Genomic DNA, 25346 nt, shown 5'->3' with positions numbered 1-25346 from the left:
ACGTATAACACATGTTCCATTCTTAGAAATTAGGTTATTGCTTCTCGCTCGCTCTCTCTCTCTCTCTCTCTCATAATGAAGTTTTCTGGACAGCCCATCAAAACAAAAACATGAGGTCTATTTTGGGAACTCTTTTTTATGTTTGGGCATTTGTTACACTTTGCTTGCGTGCCGGAGTCAGTATGTTGCAAAGAGAAGGAGTTGCCTTTGCCTAGAGGTACCTGAGACTATTTATGTAAATGGACATAAGAAGAAAAATGAGCCTGAGCCAAAGTGCGTGGCCTCTTTCCTGTCAACTCGCAGACAGAGTCTGCACGAGCAGCATAACCCGATCCTGCTCTTGAAATACTTGGTTCTAAGAAACTCATAGGCCACGTTCACATTTGGTGTTGAAAACATGCTGTCTTCCCCGGTTCTTCTGAGCCTATCATTTTAGTAACTCACCCAGCAACAGGGTTAGGACGCATGTAACGTAATACGAATTTCTGTTGTGTAAACGAGAAACGATAGGGTGATGTGCGTGGGGCGCTGGACTGTGGAGTCAGAGATGTGGCTTCTAAACCCACTTAGGCCCCTGCCTGGCTCTGTGCCCTTATCCGGATTATCGCTCCGTAGTCTCGGGATCGGCGATCGGGTTGGCGATAAGAGTGTTTTCTTTAAGAGGTAGAATTCCACACAAATGTAAAGAATCTCCTTTGGACCTTTGTCTGTTGCTCCTTGTCTGTGGCCACCTGGAGGGCTCTACTGTAAAGCCACAGACTCCAGAGAAAAGAAAACAGAGCAACCTAGAATTTACCCTGTCTGGCATCTGAGGCAGCAATATAGCTTGTGTAAAACCGATTTTAATGTTATTTCAGCCGGGAAGGGTGAAAGCGTGTTCCCAGTTTTCCTTCTCCGCACGGACTCCTCCTGAGTCCCGCTGCCTGCTTCACCTTCTTTCCCTGACCTTGAGGACTGGGTTGCCCTTGAGCCCAGGCCTCCTGCCACTTCTCTCCATTGTGTTCAGCTGGTCTTCTGGCTTTAAATGTGCAAGTGATTTCCAAATCCTGATCTCCAGCCCTCAGCAATGCCCGTGAACTCTAGACTCACATACCCAACTGTGTCTTTAGTATCTCCACGGGGATGTTGAAGAAACACCTCAAACTTCCTATGTGAGAGGAGACCTCTTGCTTTCTTCCTCTGTTCTCTCCCTACCCAGCCTTCCCCACGGGGGTGGGGCACATGTCATGTCAGCTCATCATTTAGGGTCTCTGTTCACCTCTCCCCTCTTGAGAGAAGACTTCTCTGTCCATCCCATCGAACATTCTCCCCCTTTCTTGATCTACACCGCCCACCTCGCTTCTCGCCCATCCTGAGCTCTAAGAGAACAGAGATCTTAACCTGTCTTATTTACTGCTACGTTCTCAATGCCTCAGAGGATGCCAGCCTCATGATGGGAGTTGGATGAATGTGTATTGAAGGAAAGAAAGAATGAATGAGTGAGTGAGTGGGTGAAAAGAAAGGAATGACACATCTTAACAAAGAATTTGCTAAAGATTGAGGTAGGATGAAAGGAATTGGTTAAGTTCAGGGATGCTGTCCCTTATTTTGTTTTTATCTCATTCATAAATCGTTTATTGAATTTTCTTCAGTGAACATGAGTTCAGAGAGGGCTAAAGTAGCTTAGGGATCGTGAGGAAAAATATTTACACTGGGGTCTAATAGTTATTGACATAAAGGTACTTCTAAGATCGAGTTCAACGACTAAATGCGAAACTCGAATTATTCAGTGCTTAAGTAGATGTTCAGAGCGCAGAGGGATGCTAATTATTGCGTCCTCATCATCGAAACCCAGAAACCCATGCTGAGGTTCCCATCCCTTTTACCCTGTTGACAGTGAAAGTGATGGATAGAAAAGGGCTGACGAACCTGCTTCCAGCCTGTGGGTCCCAGGCCTGTGGCGCCTGGCCGCAAGAAGGAGGTGCGGTGAGGAGGCCTCTTTGGAACTGACTTCCGAGCATTAATTTCTTCCACCAGGAGATCAGCAAATGACCCTTTCCACCTGCTGCCATCCAAATTTGGAATTTGGTTACATCATGGGTTTTTGCTCCTGCTGGATAGATTTTATAATCCGTCTCAGGGAGAAAGATGGCATTTCGCATCACCTGCTCTGCCAAGCCTCTCTTTGCAGGGACAATTCACTGCGTCCAAATTAAACTTCATACGATGTCGTTTTCCCCCTTTGCACATTGATGAGTTGGGGAGCCTCAAACTTATGAAACACTGGCTTGCTGTTCTTTGGCCAGTGTCTAGATTGTGAACTCGCGGAACGTTAAAAATAAAAATCCCCGTTTGTCACCGCCAAGATGAATAGAGGAGCTGCAGTGCCATCTGCTGGCCATTCTGGGAAATGCACGCAATCACTAGTGGAAACACGTTAACGAAGAGATCGAGAGTGCAAACCTGAGGATAAATTTTAAATATGTGTCATGAATTGAAGAGAGTAGATAAAAATAAAAAATTATAAGCTAGAATTTTATAGAGGAAAGCACATTTATATCTTGTGATAGCTGTGTGGTAGTGAGAACTTCTCTTTTTAGGCAGTGTGGGTTCTTGAGTATTTTTATAGTAGAAGACGTTCCTATTTTGCAGGAAGAATGAAAAATGGGTTGGAAATAGAAATTAGCCTTTGAATTTTTTTAAATAATAGGATAGAGTCCATTTTACATACATTTTATCCAGAGAGGAAGAGCCCACCATCTGGGAGAAAGACAACTGCGTTGCCAGTGACTGGGGATGACTCTGTTGGCCTCTCACCAGCTGGTGGAACCTCGGGCCACTTCTGGGGGCTGAGTGATGAACCGTCTGACTCTTGATTTCTGCTCTGGTCATGATCTCATGGTTCGTGGGATCAAGCCCCACATTGGGCTCTGCGCTGACAGTGCTGAACCTGCTTGGGACTCTCTCCCTCTCTCTCTGCCCACCCCCCCCCCCCACTTTCACACACTCTTTCTCCCAAAATAAATAAATAAACTTAAAAAAACCCTTTAATTCAATAAAATTCCTTACAACTCAGTAAGGGTATATTATTCTAAGTCAGCAAAGGACTAAAGAAAAGCAATGTTTCTTGAGGCCATTTTCCCCATGAAAAGATTTCTTCTAGAAAAAAGCAAAAGTTCACATATTTATAGTTTATTACATAGTTAAGCAGTTGATCAAGAGCTGGGGATATTTGATATCTTTGATCCTTAGCAATTAGGTCAAGACTCTCCTAGTCCTTAGAGTGAGTGAGTTTAAAAATAAATGTGGTGCTCTTTTTGCTGTATGCAGCAGACAAAAGTTGTAGATGGCTGTGCTGGAAGGTCATGACCAGTTGAGTGGACTGATGCATATTACCATGGCTTTGAGCTCAAAATGCGAGAGTAAAAAAAAAAAAAAACCTACAAAACTTAAGAACCCAAACTTTAGCTCAAATATTATTTCTTTAGAAAGGTTTTCAGCCTTAATCCCCAGCCAACTGGCCAACTGTCTATAGTTTGTTCTTCAGCTGCCATTGTGCCTTGCCTGTAATTCTGTGGCTCTGAGCGCTTTGATTGTACTGCTTCTGTTCCTTCTTCTTTTGTTCCTCCTTCTGCACCCCTGCCCTCCCTTCCCCTTCCTCCTGCTGTTCCTTCTCCTTTGCAAGTACTTCTCATTTGTTCACATTTTGTCACCCTCCCTACATCGAGAGTCTCATTTCTTCCTTATCATCCATGTACCTTACTCGTAATAGCATTCAGTCCCTTTTTGCTGGATGAATTAAAAACTGAAATGGCTTCTTAAATATCTTCAGTCATTTTCATTTTTGTGTGGATGGGAGGGCAGAGAGAGTAAGTAGATCCTTGGGGCTAAATCCTGGCGCAATTCGATGATGAGGTAGATTTTCCTTATTTTCTGTCTTCACAGCATCTCAGTAAGGGGAAATCATGACTTCAGACCGAGCTGTGGTCCTCAGCAAATGAGAGGATGCCTCCCCTACTTCTGTTCTTAGCACCCCCCGCCCTCCCCTCATCGATAGGAGAGGTTTGTTAGATTCGTGTGCTAGTCGGAAACAGTCCTCTTCTCTCATTGAGGGTTTGAAGGGATTGCTGGGGCCTGAGCCTCTGTGCTCACCTGGCAGCCAGCGGTCAGTTAGTATCCATGCACCTGCTCTAAAGAGAGATGGCCCATCACAGGTGACCCTGCGTGACAGAAAGGCCCTTCCTGCCCTCTCTGGTCACCTTCCATTCGAGAGGTCGTTTCACCTGTAAGGCGGGCAGGAGATCACCATTTGCCTATTCTGCTTCTCTTCCTCTGACCTCTTCAGGGGAACACGGTTCTAGACTCCCGACCTCGGTCTTCCCACGCATTCTCACATCCAGGAGAGTTTTGTCAGATGCCCCCGCCTTCCTCCCTGGCAGAGGAACTTGTATTGGGAAGATTCAGGTATAAACCCCTGAGTAGCTGTGCTTCTGTGGGGAGGCAGGTTCCTTCTTCCTGGTTTTCCCTGTCAGCAAGTGGACACTGAACTCACTTACCTCTAGGCTTCGGACCCACTTAATGAAAGACTGCGCTCCACCTCTACTCTGACCTTTTTGAGAGAACCCATTTTACCTTTCTTTGATTTCTTCCCTTCTCGCTTTAAGTTGGTGTCTGTCCATGTGTTTGCAAGAGAAACGCTTAATTGATTGGTTTGGGGCTGTGTTCATGTTTCAAGGTATTTTGGCTTTTGTCTGTATCCGCGGTCACAAACGGGCAGCCAGGGTAGGGTGGGGTGTGGGCCAAATTTGGTGCCCAGACATGTATTGATTAACTTGGACACATTTTCACAAACACTGAATTATTTGCCATCACTGGAAAATGTGGAGCTCTTCCCCCCCCCTTTAAAAAAAAAAAAAAGCAGATTTCCTGGCTTCTCTTCGAACATAGAAAGATCTAGCAAGGTGGAGAGCGTGCTTGCGAATTGTCAGAAACCAACTGCAGAAACTACGCACTGTTTCCCCTCCCCAACTTTTGTTTGGAGCATCTGATCTCCTACATTCCTCCTACAGCTGACCACTTTACTCACCTGCTGGCTTAAGGGGCTGGCATATGGTGTTGGGTCTTGAGTTTTATTATTATTTGCTTTGTCTTCCCCACTTACACAAGAGACTTCTCGATGGCGATAACCTAACATGTAGTTCATAGTTCACACAAGTGGATTATCCAGTGATCATCTAGTAAAATCCATTCCCTTCATTCAATGGAGGTCTTACCCTGGAGTGAATCTTCACTACATGTTGACCAATGGGTCATGAGTGTGTTTCTAGAAAAGCAGCAGCTGGCTAGATAAGGGCAGTGGTAAACACCCTATCAGAATTACCCTGGCTCTGCTGGTGGTGTTGATGCTGGGTCAGACGCATTGGGAGGGTTTTCAGTTCTCACACCAACGCAAGGCTCCCTGGTAATCAGACTTTTTTTTTTTCTTTTTCTAGGAGCACTCTTCCTAAGTCAAACTCAGAAGACGGCTCTGTAGGTCAGTACTCCTTTTCTTGGTTTAATGACTTAAAAGAATTTTAATACTTTATAGAACATACAAATGGTGAAAAAACAAAAACCACAAAGAATGTTTCCACCCAGAAAGAAACACTGTTAAGATTTCGATACATACCTTTCCTTTCTTTTTTTTTTGCCCTGTATTTGTGTGGGCTTTCTTTTAAACATAATTGGGATCATACTCTACATATTATAATTTTTTGTATTGAATAGGTCCTGAGCATTTTCCCACACTGATTGAATATTCTTTGCAGTAAAAAAATTTAAATCTGTATAATATTCCGTCATATTGGATGAGCCATAATTCAATCAACCATCGCTTCTTTGCTGGACGTTTAAGTTGCTTCTAATTTTTGCTCTCAGAGAATTGACAGTATCCTAAAAATCCATGAACCTATCCCTGATCATGTCCCTAGGATGAATTCTCTGATTTGGAACTTCTGAATCAAATATTATGCACAATTAAGGTGTTACATGTCTTCTATTTCCTTGATTATAAAATCCAGTCTTGATTTAGTAATACCTTTTCTGTTTGGGTCAGAGTGAGCCTGGTAAGGTCGATTGTGATCAGGAGCAGAAGTGCTCAGATCAGGTTTCAACTTGGGAGTTGAATCATGACCCTTCCAATTCAGTGGCTATGGCCTTGGGCAAGTCTCTTGCCTCCTGAAGCCTTGGTTTTCTCATCCACTAAATGGAAAACAATAATACATCATGTTCCTTGTACGTATCAAATGAAATAAACCATTAGCTAGCAAAGTGCCTGGGTATGGTAAGTGCTCAATAAATGTTAGCTATTATTTATTTTTTAATTTGTACCTCCATTTTGGAAGCATTAAAATAGAAGAAGGTTGGGGGGGGGAGTATACCTTCCAGTAAAAAGAAATACATTATAATCCCTAATTGCCCTAGAGAAAGGTTGCCTTAGTGATAATCCTACCTCTGCTTTAACCCTGCGTGGCTGTTATTTGCTGCAGTGTTTAGCCAGAGACAGCAGGTGCCATCAAGGTCACTTTCAAGATTGTGAGTACATAGGAAGTCTCGGCCTAGCTGGCATGGGTTTTATCCCGTAGCTCCAGGGTGTATCGGAACTTAAATGAGGGCATCTTGTTGTGACACACGATGCCTTTTCTAGCCCGGGAGCCCTGTGGACACGGGTTTCCACACGTCTGTTTTGTGCCATATCGCCTGGCACCACCAGTCTAGACTGTGGAGACCCAACAGCGCATGACTCCGCTGGGTCCTGTTTCCAGTGGCCGCAGAGCAACCAGACACCAAATGGTGACAGTGACAAAGCCTCTGCTTTGAGCGTGCCACGTCTACGTGAGAGCTGCTCCTTCGTTTCATTTTTAAATAAAGACCCACTCTGTTCTTTTTATGTGCTCGCTTCCTTTCCTTTTGCCTTTTCAAAGGTATTCTGTATCAGTGACGATCAGAATCCTACCGAACACTGCAGATGTCTGGCCACGGCAGTGACATTGTTGTTAAGACAAGTGAGACTATTCCCAGAACCGTCGGGGGTTGGGGGGGGAGGGGAGGGAGGAGGGGTCCCATTTGGGAGAGGTCACAGCAGGATCGCAGTCTGCTTTTCTTGTCATGGAACCCTGGGTAGCTGCAGATGGTAGGTCACCAAGTAGCCCGAATGCCAGAGGGGTGGGAGTCTCCTCTCCCATCCCGCCCACACCACGGCTGCACCCACGAGCACTCCACACCCTAGAGAAGGCATGCAGGTCAACCCCACAGGCCCATGGGACCAGCTCTGTTGACTAATGCCCACGGGACATGCCAACCATTCTGTTCTCTTCATTAAATCTGGAATAACAGAACGAAGTCAAGATGGGGATCCACACCAGGGATAACGGCAAAACAAAGTTAACTTCTTAAAGCATCCTATTTGTGGTCGGGTCGAAATAATTGTGGCTGAGACCAGAGGGGGAGAATCTACCACAAGCCAAGACGAGGCAGAATTAGACATCCTAGTTAGACAACATCAAAGCGAATATAAGAATGTGTGTTTGGCCTGCCTTTTTGATGTTTCTTTATTTCCCATCTTAGCCCCACTGCACCATTACTCGCTGCTAGGAAATTTGCATTTCTTTTAAACAACTTTTTAGGCATTTCCAAGTCTTTCACAAACTAAAAGAGAAAAACTGTCTTTTTGTGAAATCAAAGTATTCTTATAAGCTTTGAATTCTAAAGAAGAGGCTACTTTTGTTATTAATGAATTTATTGCTTGTGCCTCCCCCCCCCCCACTTTTGTTTTTAAAGGAAAAGGAGATTGGAAGAAGAAAAATAAGTATTTCTGGCAGAACTTCCGAAAGAACCAGAAAGGAATAATGAGACAGACTTCAAAAGGTACCGTTACAGCTGACGGACAGTAGGTCCCTTTAGCTCTCAAATGCAGGGAAGCCCTGTGCCACTGGTCTAACTGCACGCTAGAGTGTCAGTGACTCTTTGCCTGGGCTCGTAAAGTCTTCAACTTCTCTGACATTGCCTTCATTACTTTAAGACTTCACCCCCGTGGTGTTTTTTTGTTTTGTTTGTTTTTTAAATCAAAGAAAATAAGATGAGAAGAGTCTGGCCAATCTTCCTTTTCATAGGTCTGATGGCAAAGACCAAATCTTTTGTTTTCTCGGTCGCGCCAACCTCAAGAAGATCTTGACCCACCAAGATCTGTCCTAAAAGGGTCTAGAAAGCCATAGCATTTGTTAGGGTTGGACCCACCCCCCCACCCAGTCCTGCCACTTGGGGCCTTTGCAGTCTTCTGAACTTGCAACGCTTCTCTGTGGCAGGGACAGTTACGGGGTTGGGAAACTCTAACGGTCTGACATCATGGGAATTTGCCTGGGCGGCTTTGTGAAGGGAGTCCTGCCCTCCTCTTGGCCGTGTCTTTGTTGTTGTTTATATAGTAAGTAAATATGTCGTCCCTTTGCGGCCCCGTTATGTAATTTATGTTTCCCCAGTATTCAGAGAGGGAACAGAAACAGAAAACAAAGCCACTTCTGGATTCCGGTCCAGCCGAATGAGGTTATCATGAGATGAAAACTTTCAGTTGCTCACCAGTGACACCGTTTGTTTTCTTTTACAAAGTCGTAGCGTCCTACCCTGTTCAGAATGCTTCCCCAGTCATTGGGACACACGGAAATGAGAAAAGCGGACAGGGACAGCACGTACACCGGTTAGCGCACCTGGGTCCTCGGCAACATTCGGTGGGGCCATTTCAGTTGTCCTGCCATGAAGCTAGGACGCTTCGACATTGCCAGTGTTTCCTTTTGGTACGCACCCAGGATCACTTGGGATGCAGAGTAAGCCTTGGATCCCAACAAAGTCTTATTTAGAAAGAAAGGAAAGGAAAAAGAGAGCGAGAAAGGGATGGGGGGAGGGAGGAAGCCAATAGTTTGCTGGCGCGTGTAGATTTAAAAAAACACACACACAAAAACAAAAACAAATCCAGCCAGCTCCCCATCGCCCCCTCCACCATCGGAGGTGACACAGATAGTAAAATGAATCAAACCAGCAGGCTTGTCTCCTCACCCAGCACACGCTATTATTCTTCCGGACAAGTAGATGAGTGGCGAAGGGAGCGTGAGTGGTATTTCTGGACTGATTGATTACAAAATGGAAATGAGATAGGGAAACCCGGGGGAACGTGAATTCCAGGGTTGCCCCGACTGCAGCGGGTTCCTGCCTATCTGCGGCCGGACTCTTGTACTGTCCCTCTAGACCAAGGGCAAATTTAGCCATAGCCCAGCATCCTAGTGACACCGAAGCTGGCAAAGTATGCGTAAGAAAGATCGGGCAGGAGAAAGATGAGCGACCGGAGTGTGGGCTTGTTCCCAGTCTGTTTCATTACAGCCTCACACGCTGACCAAAAGCACACAAGCCAACGTGGCTCACGTATATTACAGGCAGCGGCCATCCGTTGGCTTTGCGGGAAAGCACTTTGGAAGGATCCTAGCGAGGATGGCCCCGAGCAGTTCTGGCTGCCTTCAGTTTTGAGTGGCAAGCTGAGTTCCCTCCCTGTTTGGATGCGTATTTATGACGAGGCTTTCAGATGTATACATATATGATAACCTTCCCTCCAGTGAACCAAAATGCCGCATCCCTGCGACTGTATTTATTTGTGCTTCTCCTGTGAGGAACGACAGTCACACAGTTTAGGAAGAATCTAGAGTCTCACCGGGCTGTAGGTCTTGTTCTGCCTCTGACTCTGTGACCTTCAAGTTCTGTGTCGTGAAAGAGGGGTCCCTCTGTCCCCTCCCCAAAAAACTTTCCTCTTGTTCATATTTGAAATGGAAGGACACAGAGGACCATAGCCAAAGGAGCTTTGGAATGCTTATCGGTTCTAAGCAGGTCTTTAAATTAGGTCTCCATCCCCCGCTGCTATTCCAGACTTCCTGTCAGCTTTCTTCCAAAACTCCTCTGCTAGACTCTCCATCACAAAGGCTCTGATCATTTTGAAGGGTCTGTGTCTATGGTAACGTCCATAGGCTCTCGGAGCCTGTTTCTCGATAAGATGGACTCGTTGGCTTATTCAAAAGTAGCCCGTTACTGCTTCTCTTGCTCCAGTAACGTACCGTGCTACACAGTGCCCTTGAATTACCTCCTTCTCTAGCCCGGAACGAGCGAGGAACTTTCAGGATTAGCATTCTGTTTTCTCTTTTTTCTTCATTCCGGTCTTTTGTCTTCAATCTCTAGGAGAAGATGTGGGCTACGTGGCCAGCGAGATAACAATGAGTGATGAGGAACGGATTCAGCTGATGATGATGGTCAAGGAGAAGATGATCACCATCGAGGAAGCACTTGCAAGGGTAAGAGCATAGATGATTTGGTTTACATTTGTGAGTCCTCGGCCCCCCTGACATGGAACAATGTTTGGGGACTGCTGAAGCCTGAATGTTTACGTCCGCCCTCCCCACCGCAACCCCCAGATCCATATATTAAATTCCCGTGCCCAATGCCGTGTTATTTGGAGGTAAAGCCTTTGGGGGTACTTAGGTTCTAAGGGTGGAGTCCTCATGAATAGACTGAGTGAGCTTATAAAAGAGGCCCCAGAGAGTTCCTACACCCCTTCCCCCATGTGAAGACCCATGGTGAGAACATTGCTATCTGTGAACCGGGAAGCAGGTCCTTACCACACATTAAATCTGCCATCCCCTTGATCTTGGACTTTCTAGCCTCCAGAATGATGAGGAATTTCTGTTGTTTTTAAGCCACCTGCTCTATGGCAGTTTGTTATCGCAGCTGTAGGGGACTAAAACCGGTGCCTCAGAGGGTACAGGAATAGATGAAAATAGCGTTTTGATGATACTTTGGTGGCGGTCATCAGGTACCTATGTTATCGGATACAATTCTGATTCCACTCTCTTTACTTAATACACGCATTCCATGTTTTAAGTTTTGATTTCCATCTTCAGCGACTACATGAATAAATGAATGGCAAATAGTTTTGAGCTGTGGACCACTTTAACGAGGAAAATGACTCTCTGAATGCCATGGCAAAATTCACAAGCCTCATCAAAAGATTGATAAGAACGTAATAAGGACAAAAAATTAGTAAATAAAAAGCCGAGTAAAATTTAATATAGGACAACCATTGCAAACGTCGGTTCCGTAAGAAACTATCACAAATGGAACTTTGAATAACCTAAAAGTTAAGCTTTAGGTCTACTTTAAACTTTTGCTTCCTTTTATTTCTAAGTAGATATTAATTACAGTTTAGTGTGGCACACACTTTTTGCTGAGAGTTACATAGAGCACTAAAAGAACCTAATTTACCCTTAGGGGACTGGGGTAGCATTTGTTACTGAGGTCACAGTTATTAAGAGATTTCCTACTTGGTTGTTGCCAAACCAACTGACTGATGGACTCTTGGGTTTCCACTTTGATCAGCTGGTTTGGTGCTGTGTAGACAGTGATAAATTCGGCAGGTTTAGAAACAAAAGAAAACTTTTAAGTCACCAAGGAACCATTTAATGTGTTAAGACTAGACCACGAAGTAGAATCTTAAAGACCTGAAACCTTGAAACTGTGACAGGAACCCTCAATTTAGTTTAGTCTACCTGACTCTAAACCTCAACAGTTTAAAAGAAAAAAAAAAACAAAACACGTTAATTTATTGCTGAGACAATTATGGGGGGGAGAAAAAGCACTTGAAAGGAATGGGAGGTGGGACTGGGTGTAGCAGGAGGCCTGAAGGCCAAGGCCACCTTCAGACGCCCATCTGCTGACTTCTCTTGCTCCGTCGACTCGAAAAACTGGAGGTGACCTTGGCCTGCAGTGTCCCTGGTGGACCAAAGTAGTGCTGGGCCAGCGATGGAACAGATGACAGGTGCCAACCCCTTGTCCTTGCTGCAGATCCCCTTTCACACTCAGCCCGGTCTCCCTCCTCCACCACCCCTCTGGCCACCTGGCCCAGCTACCAGCGGAGACACAGTCCTCCGTGTATTTTCTTTCCAGTTCCGTTCCTTGAACATGGCATGGCATTTGGGGAAATATCCAACTGGATGCCTGGAAGATGCATGTGAGAAACACGAACCTGCATTTAGTTTTACCGCGACAGGCGAGATGTTTACTTCTGGGGAGAGATGCCGTTCGCCTTGCCCTTTTAATCATGAAAATGAAGATCAGAATGCAGACGATGTCTACAGTCGTCTGGCCACACCTATGTTTGGAAAGGGAGTTGCATGCGATGTACCTAATCCAGTTTTCCTGGAGCAGAAGAAAATATTAGAAGTGGCCTTGGGCCGCCTGGGTGGCTCAGTTGGTTGAGGTTCTGATTCTTGATTCCGGCTCAGGTCATGATCTCACGGTTCGGGGGTTCGAGTCCCACATCAGGTTCCACGCGGACAGTGGAGCCTGCTTGGGATTCTCTCTCTGCTCCTCCCCCGCTCATGTGTGCGCACACGCGTGCACTCTCTCTTTCTCTCTCTCAAAATAAATACAAACTTTCTAAAAAGCGGCCTTAACATGGTCAGTTTTGGGTAGCACATTTCTCCCATGCAAGTAATAATCAGGCCTGACCCTGCTTGGCTTCCGAGATCAGGCGAGATCGGGTGCATTCAGGGTGGGAAGCCCGTAGACTAGGTGGCACATGTCTCTACTTTGAAAAGCAACAAAGGAGTATTTTCAAAGTTGGAGAGAAAAGTTAATTCGAAGCTCTGTCCGAGCCAATCATTTTACCAGCTAGCCATTGTTTACAGGAAAGGAAATCAGAAGTTAACACCACGCGAAGGTGACACGGCGGTGTGTGGATTGGGGTGGAGGATTTAGCCGTGCCGTCCGTCTGTTCCCAGGTGGGCAGCCTTGCCGAATCTCGGGGCAGAGCTCCATCAAGAGGTCAAAAATATTTTCTGTAAGGCGACCCAGAAGCACAGGTTTTGGTGAAGAACAAAACCGATGACGTTCTCCAAACTTTACGAGATTCTGCACGCTAAGATGGGTGTCCTTTGCCAGATGATGAAGTAGCAGGGAAGCCCTTTGGCCTGCCCTCAATAGGGCAGCATACGTCTTCAGCTACTAGTGCCTGGATGGGCTGCTGCATTGGCCAGAGACAGCACACTTGAAGCAAGACGTTATTTAGAGCAGATAATAGTCTGTGGAAAGGATCTGCCTCTTTAATGACCAGGTCAAGGAGCTAAATTTACTTGGTTGTGGTATTAAAAGAAAACCCTTTGACTTGAACCTCTCGATGAGAATGGTCCTTCAGGACATCGGGTGTAGGTTTCTCTCACTGTCAATCAGACACCTTAAGACCCGTGGGTAGAACATCTAAATGTTACCCCTGAGGGGACAACCCAGGATTAGGAGAGAAATTTGCCTGTGAGCTGTTTGGAGCTGGGAGTATCCCCCGGTACATCCTTGTATTGGGAACATTTTGTGTAATGTCAAAGACAGGTTGGTCCGTTATGCTTTGTTTATATGAATTTGATCTCACTGATGGATGTTTTATATACAGCCATGATTCACACACCTGAAAATCTCAGTTGTCGATACCAACTGAGATCAAAATGAAAAAGGCTACAAGGGGGGCACCTGGGTGGCGCAGTCGGTTAAGCGTCCGACTTCAGCCAGGTCACGATCTCGTGGTCCGGGAGTTCAAGCCCCGCGTCAGGCTCTGGGCTGATGGCTCAGAGCCTGGAGCCTGTTTCCGATTCTGTGTCTCCCTCTCTCTCTGCCCCTCCCCCGTTCATGCTCTGTCTCTCTCTGTCCCAAAAATAAATAAACGTTGAAAAAAAAAATTAAAAAAAAAAAAGAAAAAGGCTACAAGGAATTAATATGTGAAACACCACTGTAAGCCGCAAAGCAGCATTTGAAGAGAATGACCTTTATGAAACAACTCTGTATATTTTTTTGAACGTGTAATTTAAACAGACAGTGGCTTAACTTAGGGTTTTTATATTTTGTTAACTGAATAGTTCCATCAAATCTAACGGCACTTCAAACATTTTCTAATAGTTTTGTGGTGGATACTTACTACATATGCTTTAGAGAAGTCAAGCTTATTAGTAAAAAAAAAAAAAATTGGGAGGGGTCTAGGTAATTAGCATATTCTATATACTACAACTTCCAGGTGCTAATTTAAAAAAAATATATATATTTTTTTGAAGGGGAGAGAGACAGAGTGTGAGCGGGGGAGGGACAGAGAAGAGAGGGAGACACAGAATCGGAAGCAGGCTCCAGGCTCTGAGCCATCAGCACAGAGCCCACTGCAGGGCTCAAACCCGTAAACTGTGAGATCATGACCTGGGCCGAAGTTGGACACTTAACCAACTGAGCCACCCAGGTGCCCCCCAGGTGCTAATTTTAAAAGCATACATAACTCTTGGTAAGTAAGTTCAGGGTGTTCACATCTTGGGATAGTTCTGAGATACTTGGAATCCACAGGCTATTCATTTATCAGGTTACTTTCTGTGGTGTGTGAGGATGGGTGGGTAGGGAATAAACTCAGTTCTAAAGTTTTGGCTAGAAGAGAACTCTCTTGCTTTGGAACAATAATGCTCAGCATGATGGAGCTATGTCATAGAAAAATATGTCCTTTGACATTTTACCTGGAAGTACTATCTATAGGAAATTGAGGGAGACCTGTAACCATGATTTAATAATCATATTTCCTAAAATATAATTATCAATACAAAAGACTATTCATGTAACTTGATCCAATTACTAAATATTACATATTTATGCATCTGGAAAACATGTGGCTGTTTCCATAAGGTCATATCTGTGTGAAAGTCCTAAATAAAGTCTTTGGGGTTTATTAAAAAAAAAAGTGGGGGGGGGCTCAATGTTTGTTGCTGACTTGACTGCCGCTAAGTGAGGGAAGGTAGCAGAAGAGCCAGAGGAAAAATCTGGACAGAGATGCGATTTTAGGAGAAATCTAGCTTCAGAACCATCCCCTAGGGAGTAGGGAGCCCTGGAAGGTGAATTGCCTTGTAAAGTTGTCCTGCCAGAGAAAGAGAGGCTTAAAGCTGATTGGGGAGGAGGAGACAGCCTTCTAGATACCTCTGGGAAATGAATCCTGTCGCATCTGGTATACCAGAGCTCACACTTATAAACTGGGAACCTATATATATTATTAAATTATTTCCTTGCAGCAGCAACTGTGATCAGTCACAGAGATTTGGACAACTACAGAGGCTTATGGAGAGAATCCATAGGAAAACAACAAAATGATTATGGGGTTTTTAAAATAGATCCCATGGGTGAAAAATGGTAAAGATTTATCTCTGAGAAGAAGCAGAAAAGAACTTAATCACTGTCTCCAAGTATATGAAGGATGATTAAACAACAACTCTTAAGGATGTACTGAAGAGTGTTTTGTTTTATTTTGTTTTAATCTCTACTGAGGACAGAATAAAAGGAAATGAAGTTAAATTGCAGCTGGAGGGGATTTAGATTAGATATAATATAAATGTTCTTTTCTTGTAGAAATGGGACATTTTAGTATCTCCTCAAAGGTTTTAAAAATAGAGTAAGCATTAACCTACTAAAGGTGGCCATCCCTCTAGGAATCATGTCCTAGACTTCAAGTATGAGCAAACTATGGGACTTAAGAAAATAGGATGTGAAAGGAGTATTTCCTCCTGAGACAGACACACACGCACGTGCACACACACACACATATACACGTGCACACACATACTTCTGTCATTGTTTTAAAACTATACATTTGCTTTAGAAGAGATGTGAAAGGAGTATTTCCTCCTGAGACAGACACACACGCACGTGCACGCACACACACACACGTGCACACACACACACACAGACACGTGCACACACATACTTCTGTCATTGTTTTAAAACTATACATTTGCTTTAAAAGATCTAAGTTCTCAAATGAAATCAATTGTCTTTCTTCCATGAAGTTATATTTAAGTCAGAGCTTCTTTGGGAGCAAAGTGGAATATAAAAGAGTAGTTATATATATATATATATTTATATATATATATATATATACACACACACACACACATTTTTTATATATATATATATATATATATATATATATATATATATATATATATGTATATAAAATCAGGTTAGGTTTTCCCCTTGTAAAATGCACTTAAAATTCTTTTTAGAGATCCTGTTTTATAACTCTAAAACATAGAATTTTATTTTTTAATTTTTTGTAATGTGGGGGAGGGGCAGAGAGAGAGGGAGACACAGAATCTGAAGCAGGCTCCAGGCTCTGAGCTGTTAGCACAGAGCCCGATGTGGGGCTTGAACCACAAACTGTGAGATCATGACCTCAGCCGAAGTTGGACACTTAACCGACTGAGCCACCCAGGAGCCCCAGGAAAGAGCATTCTCCTACATAAATGTACTATAAAGATTAGAGTAAAAATAATGCCCCTAATGTACTAAAATGATATTAAATGTACTAAAATGTATTAAAATGATATTAGCAAAGAGCAAAAGCTCAAACTCTTGGAGTTGATGTGAACTTTGAGTTCTCTTTGATCTGAAACCACAAGGGTGGTGATAATACTATGCTCATACTGAGTCTGTGGCATGCGTTCGGTGTGCTAAGAGTTTTGTTGTATTAAGTGATTGTGGTAGTTGTTTCGTGAGATAGTTTTCTGTCATCCTCATTTTCAAACTGAGGCACAGAGGAGTTACGTAATTGGCCCAGGGGTTCCCGATTGGTTCTGCAGCCAATTAATCACTATGATCTGCCTTCCCCAGTCTGTCTCCCGTCACAAGTATGCACAGAAAACAATTTCCTGGTAGGAGTGATACTTCAGAAAGTTGCTTTTCCCTCGAGGGATATTGTCAACATGATGACTTTGCTACATCTGTGTAGCTCCTATAGGTTGAAGACAGTCATGTTACCATCTCCTGGGCTATTAGGTCAGATCATTTCTGGTTTTCTGGTGTCTTGATTTATGGAACTGATTTAATCAGTATCTTAAATTTGTATCTAAAAACTACTTTATAATAGAATTTTAACACAATGGCAACTTCAGTGTATTTTGTTGCAGAGTTAAATTTCTACATGTTTTATGAAAACACACTTGGAACTTCTCACATTTGCCATTCTAAAAGACATTTCATCGAATTCTGTTGCCTTAAAATTTGCCAATTTCTTATAATATCTCACTTGTCTTTCTATTTCAGAAAGTAGAAACCTAGTGTCTAAACCCAAACTTTAGATTAGTCTCTGAACATATTCTAGATAGTTGGTTATTTTCCTCTCATCCACAAGGTTCTCCAATAAAGCCCATAATGTTTGTTAGGTGATAACATATAACTGGTAACTTGAAGCAGTCTAGAACAAGGAAAGCAAGTGATTTTAGAAAGTCCATTTCCGGCTTCCACCTGTGTCTTATCAAAATGTCCATAGTCTACCCCATTGTGTCTTCTACAAAGAGAAGTAATTCAGAGGCCACCTTACAGACAATTTCTGTTTTTGAACTTATAACTGAACTGAGAAAGATCAGTGTTGATGCTGGAGGACCTTGGAGTGAAAATCAAGGTTCTTTTTAGAACACAGGATACAAAGAGTCCGTTGTGCCCGTCAGGTTGGTGTAGATGAAAAATCACAGGGCAGGCCGCCCGTTTCCCTCTCAGTTTTGAGAACCTCGTCTTTGGCCGGCACTGAGACCCCAGCAGTGGCATGAAGAAGGTGCCCAGAACATTCTCTCTGCTGCTTGGTAGACAGCGCTGGCCGTTATTTTCATTTCAATCTTTCATTTTCTCTTGTTGTAGCTCAAAGAGTATGAGGCCCAGCACCGGCAGTCAGCGGCCTTGGACCCTGCCGACTGGCCAGACGGTTCCTACCCGACGTTCGATGGCTCATCAAACTGCAACGTAAGTTTGCTGTCTCTTTGAGCATCTCGACCACTTCTACCAGACAGTGGATCTTAGGCAGTTTCTGCCTTTGGACTTCTTTCTGCATCTACCAGGTCCCACCCAGATCTGAAGATAAGTGTCTCTTCTGACACATTACTCAGTTTTCTTTGCTTGATAGACTTACCTGCAGTCCAAACAGTGCTAGTCATGCTCTGTTTTTTAGTTGTAAATTCTGTGTAACTTAACATTTAATCTTCTAAGCACTTTCAGTTCGATTAGTATTCAGTTAAGTGGCATTAAGCACGAATGCTGTGCAATCATCACCAAAATCTCCTTCCAGAACTTTTCCATCATCCAAAACAGAAATTCCATAGTCATTAAACAGTAACTCCCTTTCCCTCATTTTGGGAAACCACCACTCTACTTTTTATCCCTATGAAATTTGACTCTTCTAGGTCCTTTATGTACATGGGATCGCAGTCTTTGTCCTTCTGTGTCGGGTGTATTGCATGTAGCATAATGTTATCAAGGTTCATCCACCTTGCGGCCCATGCCAGAAGTTCATTCCTTTTCTAAGGATAAATAATATGCCACCATATAGATAGACCACATTTTGTTTATCCATTTATCTGCTGATTGACACTTGGGTGTTCTACCTTTTGGCTGTTGTGAAAAATGGTGCTGTGCACATTGGTATACAAATATCTGAGTCCTTGCTTTCACTTCTTTTCAGTGTGTCTCTTGGAGTAAAATTTCTAGATCACATGTTAATTATATGTTTACTTTTGTAAGGAGCCACTCTACTGTTTTCCACAGTGGTTGAATCATTATATATTTCTGACAGCAATGTGTGAAAGTTCCAGTTCTGTACTTCTCACCAACACTTGTAATTTCCCCCTTTTTTGTTAATAGCTATCCTAAAGGGTATAAAATGGTAATGAGAAGGTATATATATATTCCTTAAATGTCCATTCAAGTTCTTTGCTCATTCTTGAATTGGGTTGTTTTATTGTTGGCTGTTGAATTACAGGCGTTCTTTGCATATTCTGGCTATTAATCTCTCATCAGAAGCACGATGTGTAAATAGTTTCTTTCATTTTGGGGTTGCCTTTTTCACTGTCTTGACAGTGTCCACACCCAGCATGAAGCCCGATGCGGAGCTCGATCCCACGACCCTGGGATCGTGACTTGAGCTGACACCAAGAGTAGGATGCTTAATCGACTGAGCCACCCACACATCCTTTCCCATTTTCTTTTAAGAGCTTTATAGTTTCAGCTCTTAAGTTTAGGTCTTCGGCCCATTTAAAGTTAATGTTTATATATGATGTAACATATGGGTCCAACTTCATTCTTTTGTAGATAGATAACCCAGTTTTCCCAGAACCATTTGTTGAAAAGACTGTTCTTTCCTCATTAAATGGTCTTGGTGTCCTTTTTAAAAATTAATCGACCGTATGCTGGGGTTTATTTCTGGGCTCTCTGATTTTATTCCGTTGGTTTACACGTCTGTCCTTTGTAGGTATCCTACTGTTTTGATTAGTGTTGCTTTGTAGTAAGTTTTGGAATCACAAAGTGCAAGGTCTCCAGCTTGGTTCTTCTTTTTCAGATTGTTTTGGCTGCTCAGCTCCCTTGAGATTTCTTGTGAATTTTAGGATGGGTTTTTCTATTTCTGCAACAGATGCTGTGAGATTCATTTTTGTTTTGTTTTTGTTTGTTTGATTTTTTTTAATTTTTTTTTTTTTTTTGATGCCATGAGATTTTGACGGGGATTGCGTTGGGTCTGTAGCTTGATCTGGATGGTATTGTCATCTTAACATGAAGTTTTTCCAACCCATGTACACAGGAGATCTTTGCATTTATTTGTCTTCTTTCATTTCTTTCAGCAATATTTTATAATTTTGAGTGTATATGTCTTGCCTTCTGAAGTTTAAGTATTTTATCATTTTTTTGATGCAATCGTAAGTCAAATTGTTTCCTTATTTTCTTTTTCACATTGTTCATTGCTAGCGTATAAAAACAGAACTGATTTTCACATGTTGATTTTGTGGCCTGCAACTTTGTGGAATTAGTTTGTTTGTTTATTAAAGTTTATTCACCTATTTTTTAGAGAGAGAGAAAGCAAGCAGGGGAGGGACAGAGAGAGAGGGAGATAGAGAATCCCAAGCAGGCTCTGCGCAGTCAGATCTGTGAGATCATGATATGAGCCGAAACCAAGAGTTGGACACTTAACCAACTTAGCCACTCAGGTGCCCCACAGAATTTATTCATTATCTTTAACAGTTTTTGTGTGATGGAATCTTGAGAGTTTCTCCATATGGGATCATGTCATTTGTGAATGGAGACAGTTTTACTTCTTTTATTTGGATGACTTTTATTATTCATGGTATTTAAAAAAAATTTTTTTTAATGCTTTTTATTTATTTTTGAGAGAGAGAGAGAGAGAGCGAGCACAAGCTGGAGAGGGGCAGAGAGAGAGGGAGACACAGAATCCAAAGCAGGCTCCAGGCTCCGAGCTGTCAGCACAGAGCCTGACGCGGGGCTCGAACTCACCGATCTGCGAGATCATGACCTGAGCCGAAGTCAGATGCTCAACCGAGTGAGCCACCCACGCGCCCCTCACACACTCCGCTTTAACTCGTGCAATTGCCTCTATCTAAAATACCTTCCTTGAGATTTTCCCAGGTAGAAATCTGTGCGTCCTTCAAAGTAAAGTCCAACTTCAGTCTCTCTGAAACCTCCTTTAGTATATTTTATTGCTTCCCACTCTGTGCTTTTGTTAAACTAGCTTCGTACCTGAAACCTGACCATTATCCTGGAGTATCAGAATTCACTGGACACATTCTAACCTCCTTGGGAATCGTGAGCTCCTTGAAAGACACGCTATGTTATGTTTGTGTCTCCAGCGAGTGTCTGACTCAGTGTCCAGTTCATATGGTGTGTTTGTGTTTGAGAAATACTAGTGAACAAAGTTGCATTTAAGCGTTCATCTTTCCTGGCTGCCTTAAGAGCATGTTTCCCGTCCTATAACCACAGACTCCGTCTTTATGGCTTCTTTGCATCTAAGCAGCAAATGATGGCTTATCAGAGGTAAATATAAGCCTCCTGCTACCTTCTTGTCTCCGATTTCCTGAGTCAAGCACCAGATTTCCATTTCAGCTAAAAAAACAAACCAGAAAAAAAAACAAAACACAAAAAAAGCCCCCAGAGGATTATTAATTTGAAAGCCCTGCTTGGTTTGCTTTTGTGTGAAAGAGACTGAAAAGTTACCGTTTGTAGTAATAAACGTATCGTATGCTGGCCAGCATTGTGTCCTGGGACTATGAAGTGATCAAAAGAACTGTGTTTGTGGATTTCAGGGTGCCTTTTTAGTCTCCTATCCCCTAGTCCTAAAGACTAGCATGATACAAATGTAAATCATGAACCCAAAGAATCATGAGGAATAAATACAGTAACTCAGGACTGATGTGATTCGAACCCAATTTGGGGAGAACACAAAGACCCAGTTGTCCATAGTGGGTCCTTTAGTATCAGGCTCCCTGCGTACTGCCCTGATTAACAGCATCTGAGTCAAGGGGGGAAGGTTATAAGATGATCCAGTCGGAAAAGCAGGACTATAGAAAACCTCCCACACTTGGACCGCAAGGAGGGAGGCTCGTCTCGTTTAGGAAAAAGTTAATATAAACCAAGTACTATAGTGGTCCTGAACGAGCGCCTAGGAAAGCATTATTAGGCATTGTTTTGTTTGGATCCCCTTCAGCGGGTACATCAGAACCAACATCTTAGTATAAATTGTCGGAATAAAATGGGTTCGTCTTAGAAGATGGACATTCGTTGTCTTGAGCGTTTCTCTGTTCGTTTAGGAGACATCTTGCCAAGCGCTTGCTGTATACCAGGCTTAGGGTTAGGTATTCAGGTTACAAAGGTAGAGAAGCGGGAGAGACGAGGCCCTGCCCTAACGGAGTCTACCCCGCGGCGTAGAGGTAAAAATCACCCCCCGCATGTGCTCACACAGACCTGAGACGTCATGTACGCAGTTACATTATTCGCATCTTAGCAAACTGCTTCTTCGTAGATGACTCAAAAAATAAATCCAGCCTGTTCTGTTTGGATGGAGGGCCAGAAATACCATGTGCACCCTCCATTTCTAGTACGGTCTTCCAGAAGCTCTAGAGTGACTTTTTGCTCAGAGGTAGGTGGAGACAGGCCATTCAGCCATGGAGTTTTCTGAAGTGCTGTTATTTATCCCGTATATTTTGCTAGCTAGCTTTGTGCAAACAACCCACACCCATTTTCAGTCACCCTGTTCGTTCCTACAGCTGACCACCACTTGTTTAAAGTTTGCTTGAACTTGATTGCAATCTTTATGAAGGTGACACTCGCCCCTCTTACCCCACGTCCTGTGTTTTTATGGAGACTCAGCAAGAAACCCCTTCCAAAATAGTCCTTCTCAATTATGCTACGTTCGCCTGATAGCAGAGTAATTAATTTCAGATAATTCCCACTGTGTCCTACTCGAGCCGCGGTGGTTTAGGCACTTTGATTATCTTTTGTGCAAGGGCGAAGGCTTTTCAGTTTTCCATTGATTCTTTTCCATACTGAGATGTAAATAGCCCACTGGCCATAGTCGGGAATGTCCAGGCCATGAAAGTTTCAGGGATCATAAGCCCTTTGTCACCAGACCTCAATGCCTATATTGATGCCTGCCGTGCTTTAGGATTTCATTTGCATTGATTTCATAGGCTTCCCCACCCCCGTAACTGACATGAGATAATTGAGTGTTGCTCCACAATAAATCCATATTCACATTCCTGGTTTCCAAGAATGTAAAGTACTAAAGATAGTTACCAGGGGAAGTGAAAAATAGCTTTCTCTTTGCCAGAGGAGAATGCGTTCTCTGCTGTTTTTCATTAATAACAAACTTCTGTTGTGAGTGTTAGAGTTTAAAAAAAAAAAAAAGTTGCTGGTTGAGTACCTAACTTGACTCCCTGTTAAATATCTGGACATTTATTTTAATTTATTTTATTTTGAGAAATTTTATTTTCTTTTGTGAGGGGAAGGTTGTTAAGAGTTCTCATTTTAAGCCTTCAACCTTATGCCTTGAGGTTTAATTTACCTTCCAGTTAAGACGACGTTCAAGGAAATCATGCTCTTCATCCTCCTGGGGTTTATAGCTTTTTACTCAAGGCACAAGTTTTAGTAAATCACAATTTTTGTGTTTCTACAAATCGGTAGGTAAGCGTTGGTGATCTCTATTTGGTTCTTACATACTGATGAAAACATTTGTGGTAAAACGTCTTTCCAAGAAACGTCAGATTGTAAATTGTTTAATTATGATGCTATTTAAGTTATTTTAAAAAATACACGATGTTGAGGAAAAACTAAAGCAGCAACGGGGACAGTGAGGCACGAGAGCTCCTAGAGTCCATTGCAGACATTTATTTTCGTCCCTTTTGTTCGTTTCTCTTGATACGACATGTGTTCCAGAAAAAGCCTGGAATTATCTTTCTGTATCTGGAGCTTCTTGACTAGGGTGAAGCAAGTGTAGTGAAACGTTGGGTGAAGTGAGTTATTTGGTAAAGCAAGCCATCGGTTTAGAATTGATCTACGCTGGGGGAAATTGAGTTGGGAAGCATTTGTGCAAAGAGTGGTATAATGTTACAGCTGAGGTATAATAACACCTTCCATCCATGTGTGCGTCTCTTTATAGCCTTTCATTCTGGCCTTGGATAGATTTTGCGGCTCACCTGGCTTGAGGCACGGGAGAGCCGTGTGGTTGAACCGAGCTCCAGAGTTTGGGCAGCGGAGACAAAGTCAGGCGGTCGCTTCTTCCACATTTTACAAAATACTATTTTAAGTGATTGAGGACTTTTAAGGTCGCAACTAAAATATCCCCATAGTATGAGATGTTTTGGTTCACATATAATGCAAGACCATTAAATCTTTTGGGGGCTTCCTAAAAATTACAAACTAAACTTGTCCCTCACTGCCAGACAGGCTTTACTTAGGTTTTTCAGAGTCATTTCACCTGCCTAACATCAAGCCAGAGGATCTGGGTCTGATATTTTGAAAGGAGGCATGGCCACAGCCTTAGTCTAAACTGGAGCTTTCTAAAAGATAATGTGCCGAAAGCCAGGAGACCGCATTCTACAAAGTGACTTGTTTAACGGTTCCTGTGCTGAATGGCTTGATTTACATTACGGCCGAAGAAAAGGTTAACAATTCAATCACTTAACACAGAATGTGGTGGGAAAACAGAGCCCATGCACATGGGGCAGCCCCTTCAGGAACAGACTGACCTGTCCTCCTCGTTTAGGGGACGTCCCATATCGATGCTCCTTTTTAGAGTCTGATAGTATGGGTTGAACCAGATTTTTTTTTTAATTGGGTTTTTTTTTTTTTTTAACCTGGCTGTCTTTTTTTTTTTTTTTTAAGTGTATTTATTTGTTTTGAGAGACAGAGAAAGAGAGAGAGGGTGGAGAAGGGGCAGGGAGAGAGAGAAAGAACCTCAAGCAGGCTCCATGCTGTCAGCACAGAGCCCTACAAGGGGCTCAAACCCACGAACCATGAGATGACCTGAGCCAAAACCAAGAGGCAGATGCTTTAGCCAGCGGAGCCACCCAGTTGACTATCTTAATCTGTTTATTTTGAATATGTTTCTCTTACTAGGGTGAACTTCTAGGCAATGTGTAGAAGTTAAAATATATCAGAAGTTTTATTTTTATATTTCAAAGGTATTAGAAGAAAATATAAATCAATATCATTAGCTTCCTCACTTGGGGAAATCTGAACCCTAAGGAAGACTTTCTTTTTTATGACAACACATGTCGAATTTACAAAATTTTCTCCCACCTTTAAATACTCCTAGCAATTATAAGAACATATGATTTTCATATTTTGCTGACTCTGAGTGAATATTTATTGGATGAATAGACTACGTGAAGATTCACATATACCACAGAATTAGAGTTGACATTACAGGTAAGGTAAAGGTTTTTCCATGAAAATGGTTGACTTCCTTATACCATCTTTTCCCTCCTATCTTGTGTTTTACAAGGAAATTTAAGAAAGGGAAGATTCCAAGCATAAACATAGCTTACATTTCTGAACAAACTGGCTGCTATTAGTGGTGTTCCTATTTTTTTTCTTTGTATCTCTTTTCCTAGAGACATTTTTTCCCCCTAACTCTTCATATATGGGTTTCAGCTTAACAGAATGCTAATTGGCAACATAAGTTTGGATTTGGGGCTAGAAAATGGTTCTGCTTGTTGCTGTTAGCTGGGCTTGAACACGGGTTGGTTGGATGTGTGCTTCAGCTCTTTATTTCTTCCACAGAAGAGTTTTACTCACTTGATCAGGAAAATGAATTGTAATATGTAATACATATGAATTGTAATATGATCAGGAAAAAGAGCAACATGGCTCACCAATAATGGGCCAGAGGGCATTTATAGGGTGCAGCCCTGGGACAGATACCCACAATTCTTCATACCGTGCTGTGTTCCATTGTGCCAGAATAATGG

General features: G+C 42.9%; 1 protein-coding gene across 13 annotated transcripts in view; it reads left to right on the top strand.

The window, feature by feature from the left end:
- LOC106965852 (sterile alpha motif domain-containing protein 5) overlaps nt 1-25346 on the top strand; it is a 949459-nt gene that overhangs the window by 859917 nt on the left and 64196 nt on the right. For all 13 annotated transcript variants that reach the window (XM_053223339.1, XM_027056666.2, XM_053223344.1 and 10 more), the window contains 4 exons: nt 5472-5512; nt 7798-7884; nt 10228-10340; nt 17743-17844. In XM_053223339.1, the coding sequence (XP_053079314.1) occupies nt 5472-5512; nt 7798-7884; nt 10228-10340; nt 17743-17844 (343 nt within the window). The remainder of the gene's footprint in view (nt 1-5471; nt 5513-7797; nt 7885-10227; nt 10341-17742; nt 17845-25346) is intronic.

The sequence above is a fragment of the Acinonyx jubatus genome, chromosome B2 (assembly GCF_027475565.1).
Source record: "Acinonyx jubatus isolate Ajub_Pintada_27869175 chromosome B2, VMU_Ajub_asm_v1.0, whole genome shotgun sequence".
NCBI lineage: Eukaryota > Metazoa > Chordata > Mammalia > Carnivora > Felidae > Acinonyx > Acinonyx jubatus.
Note: the sequence above shows the minus strand (reverse complement) of the source record. Positions and strands in the feature narration are given on the sequence as shown.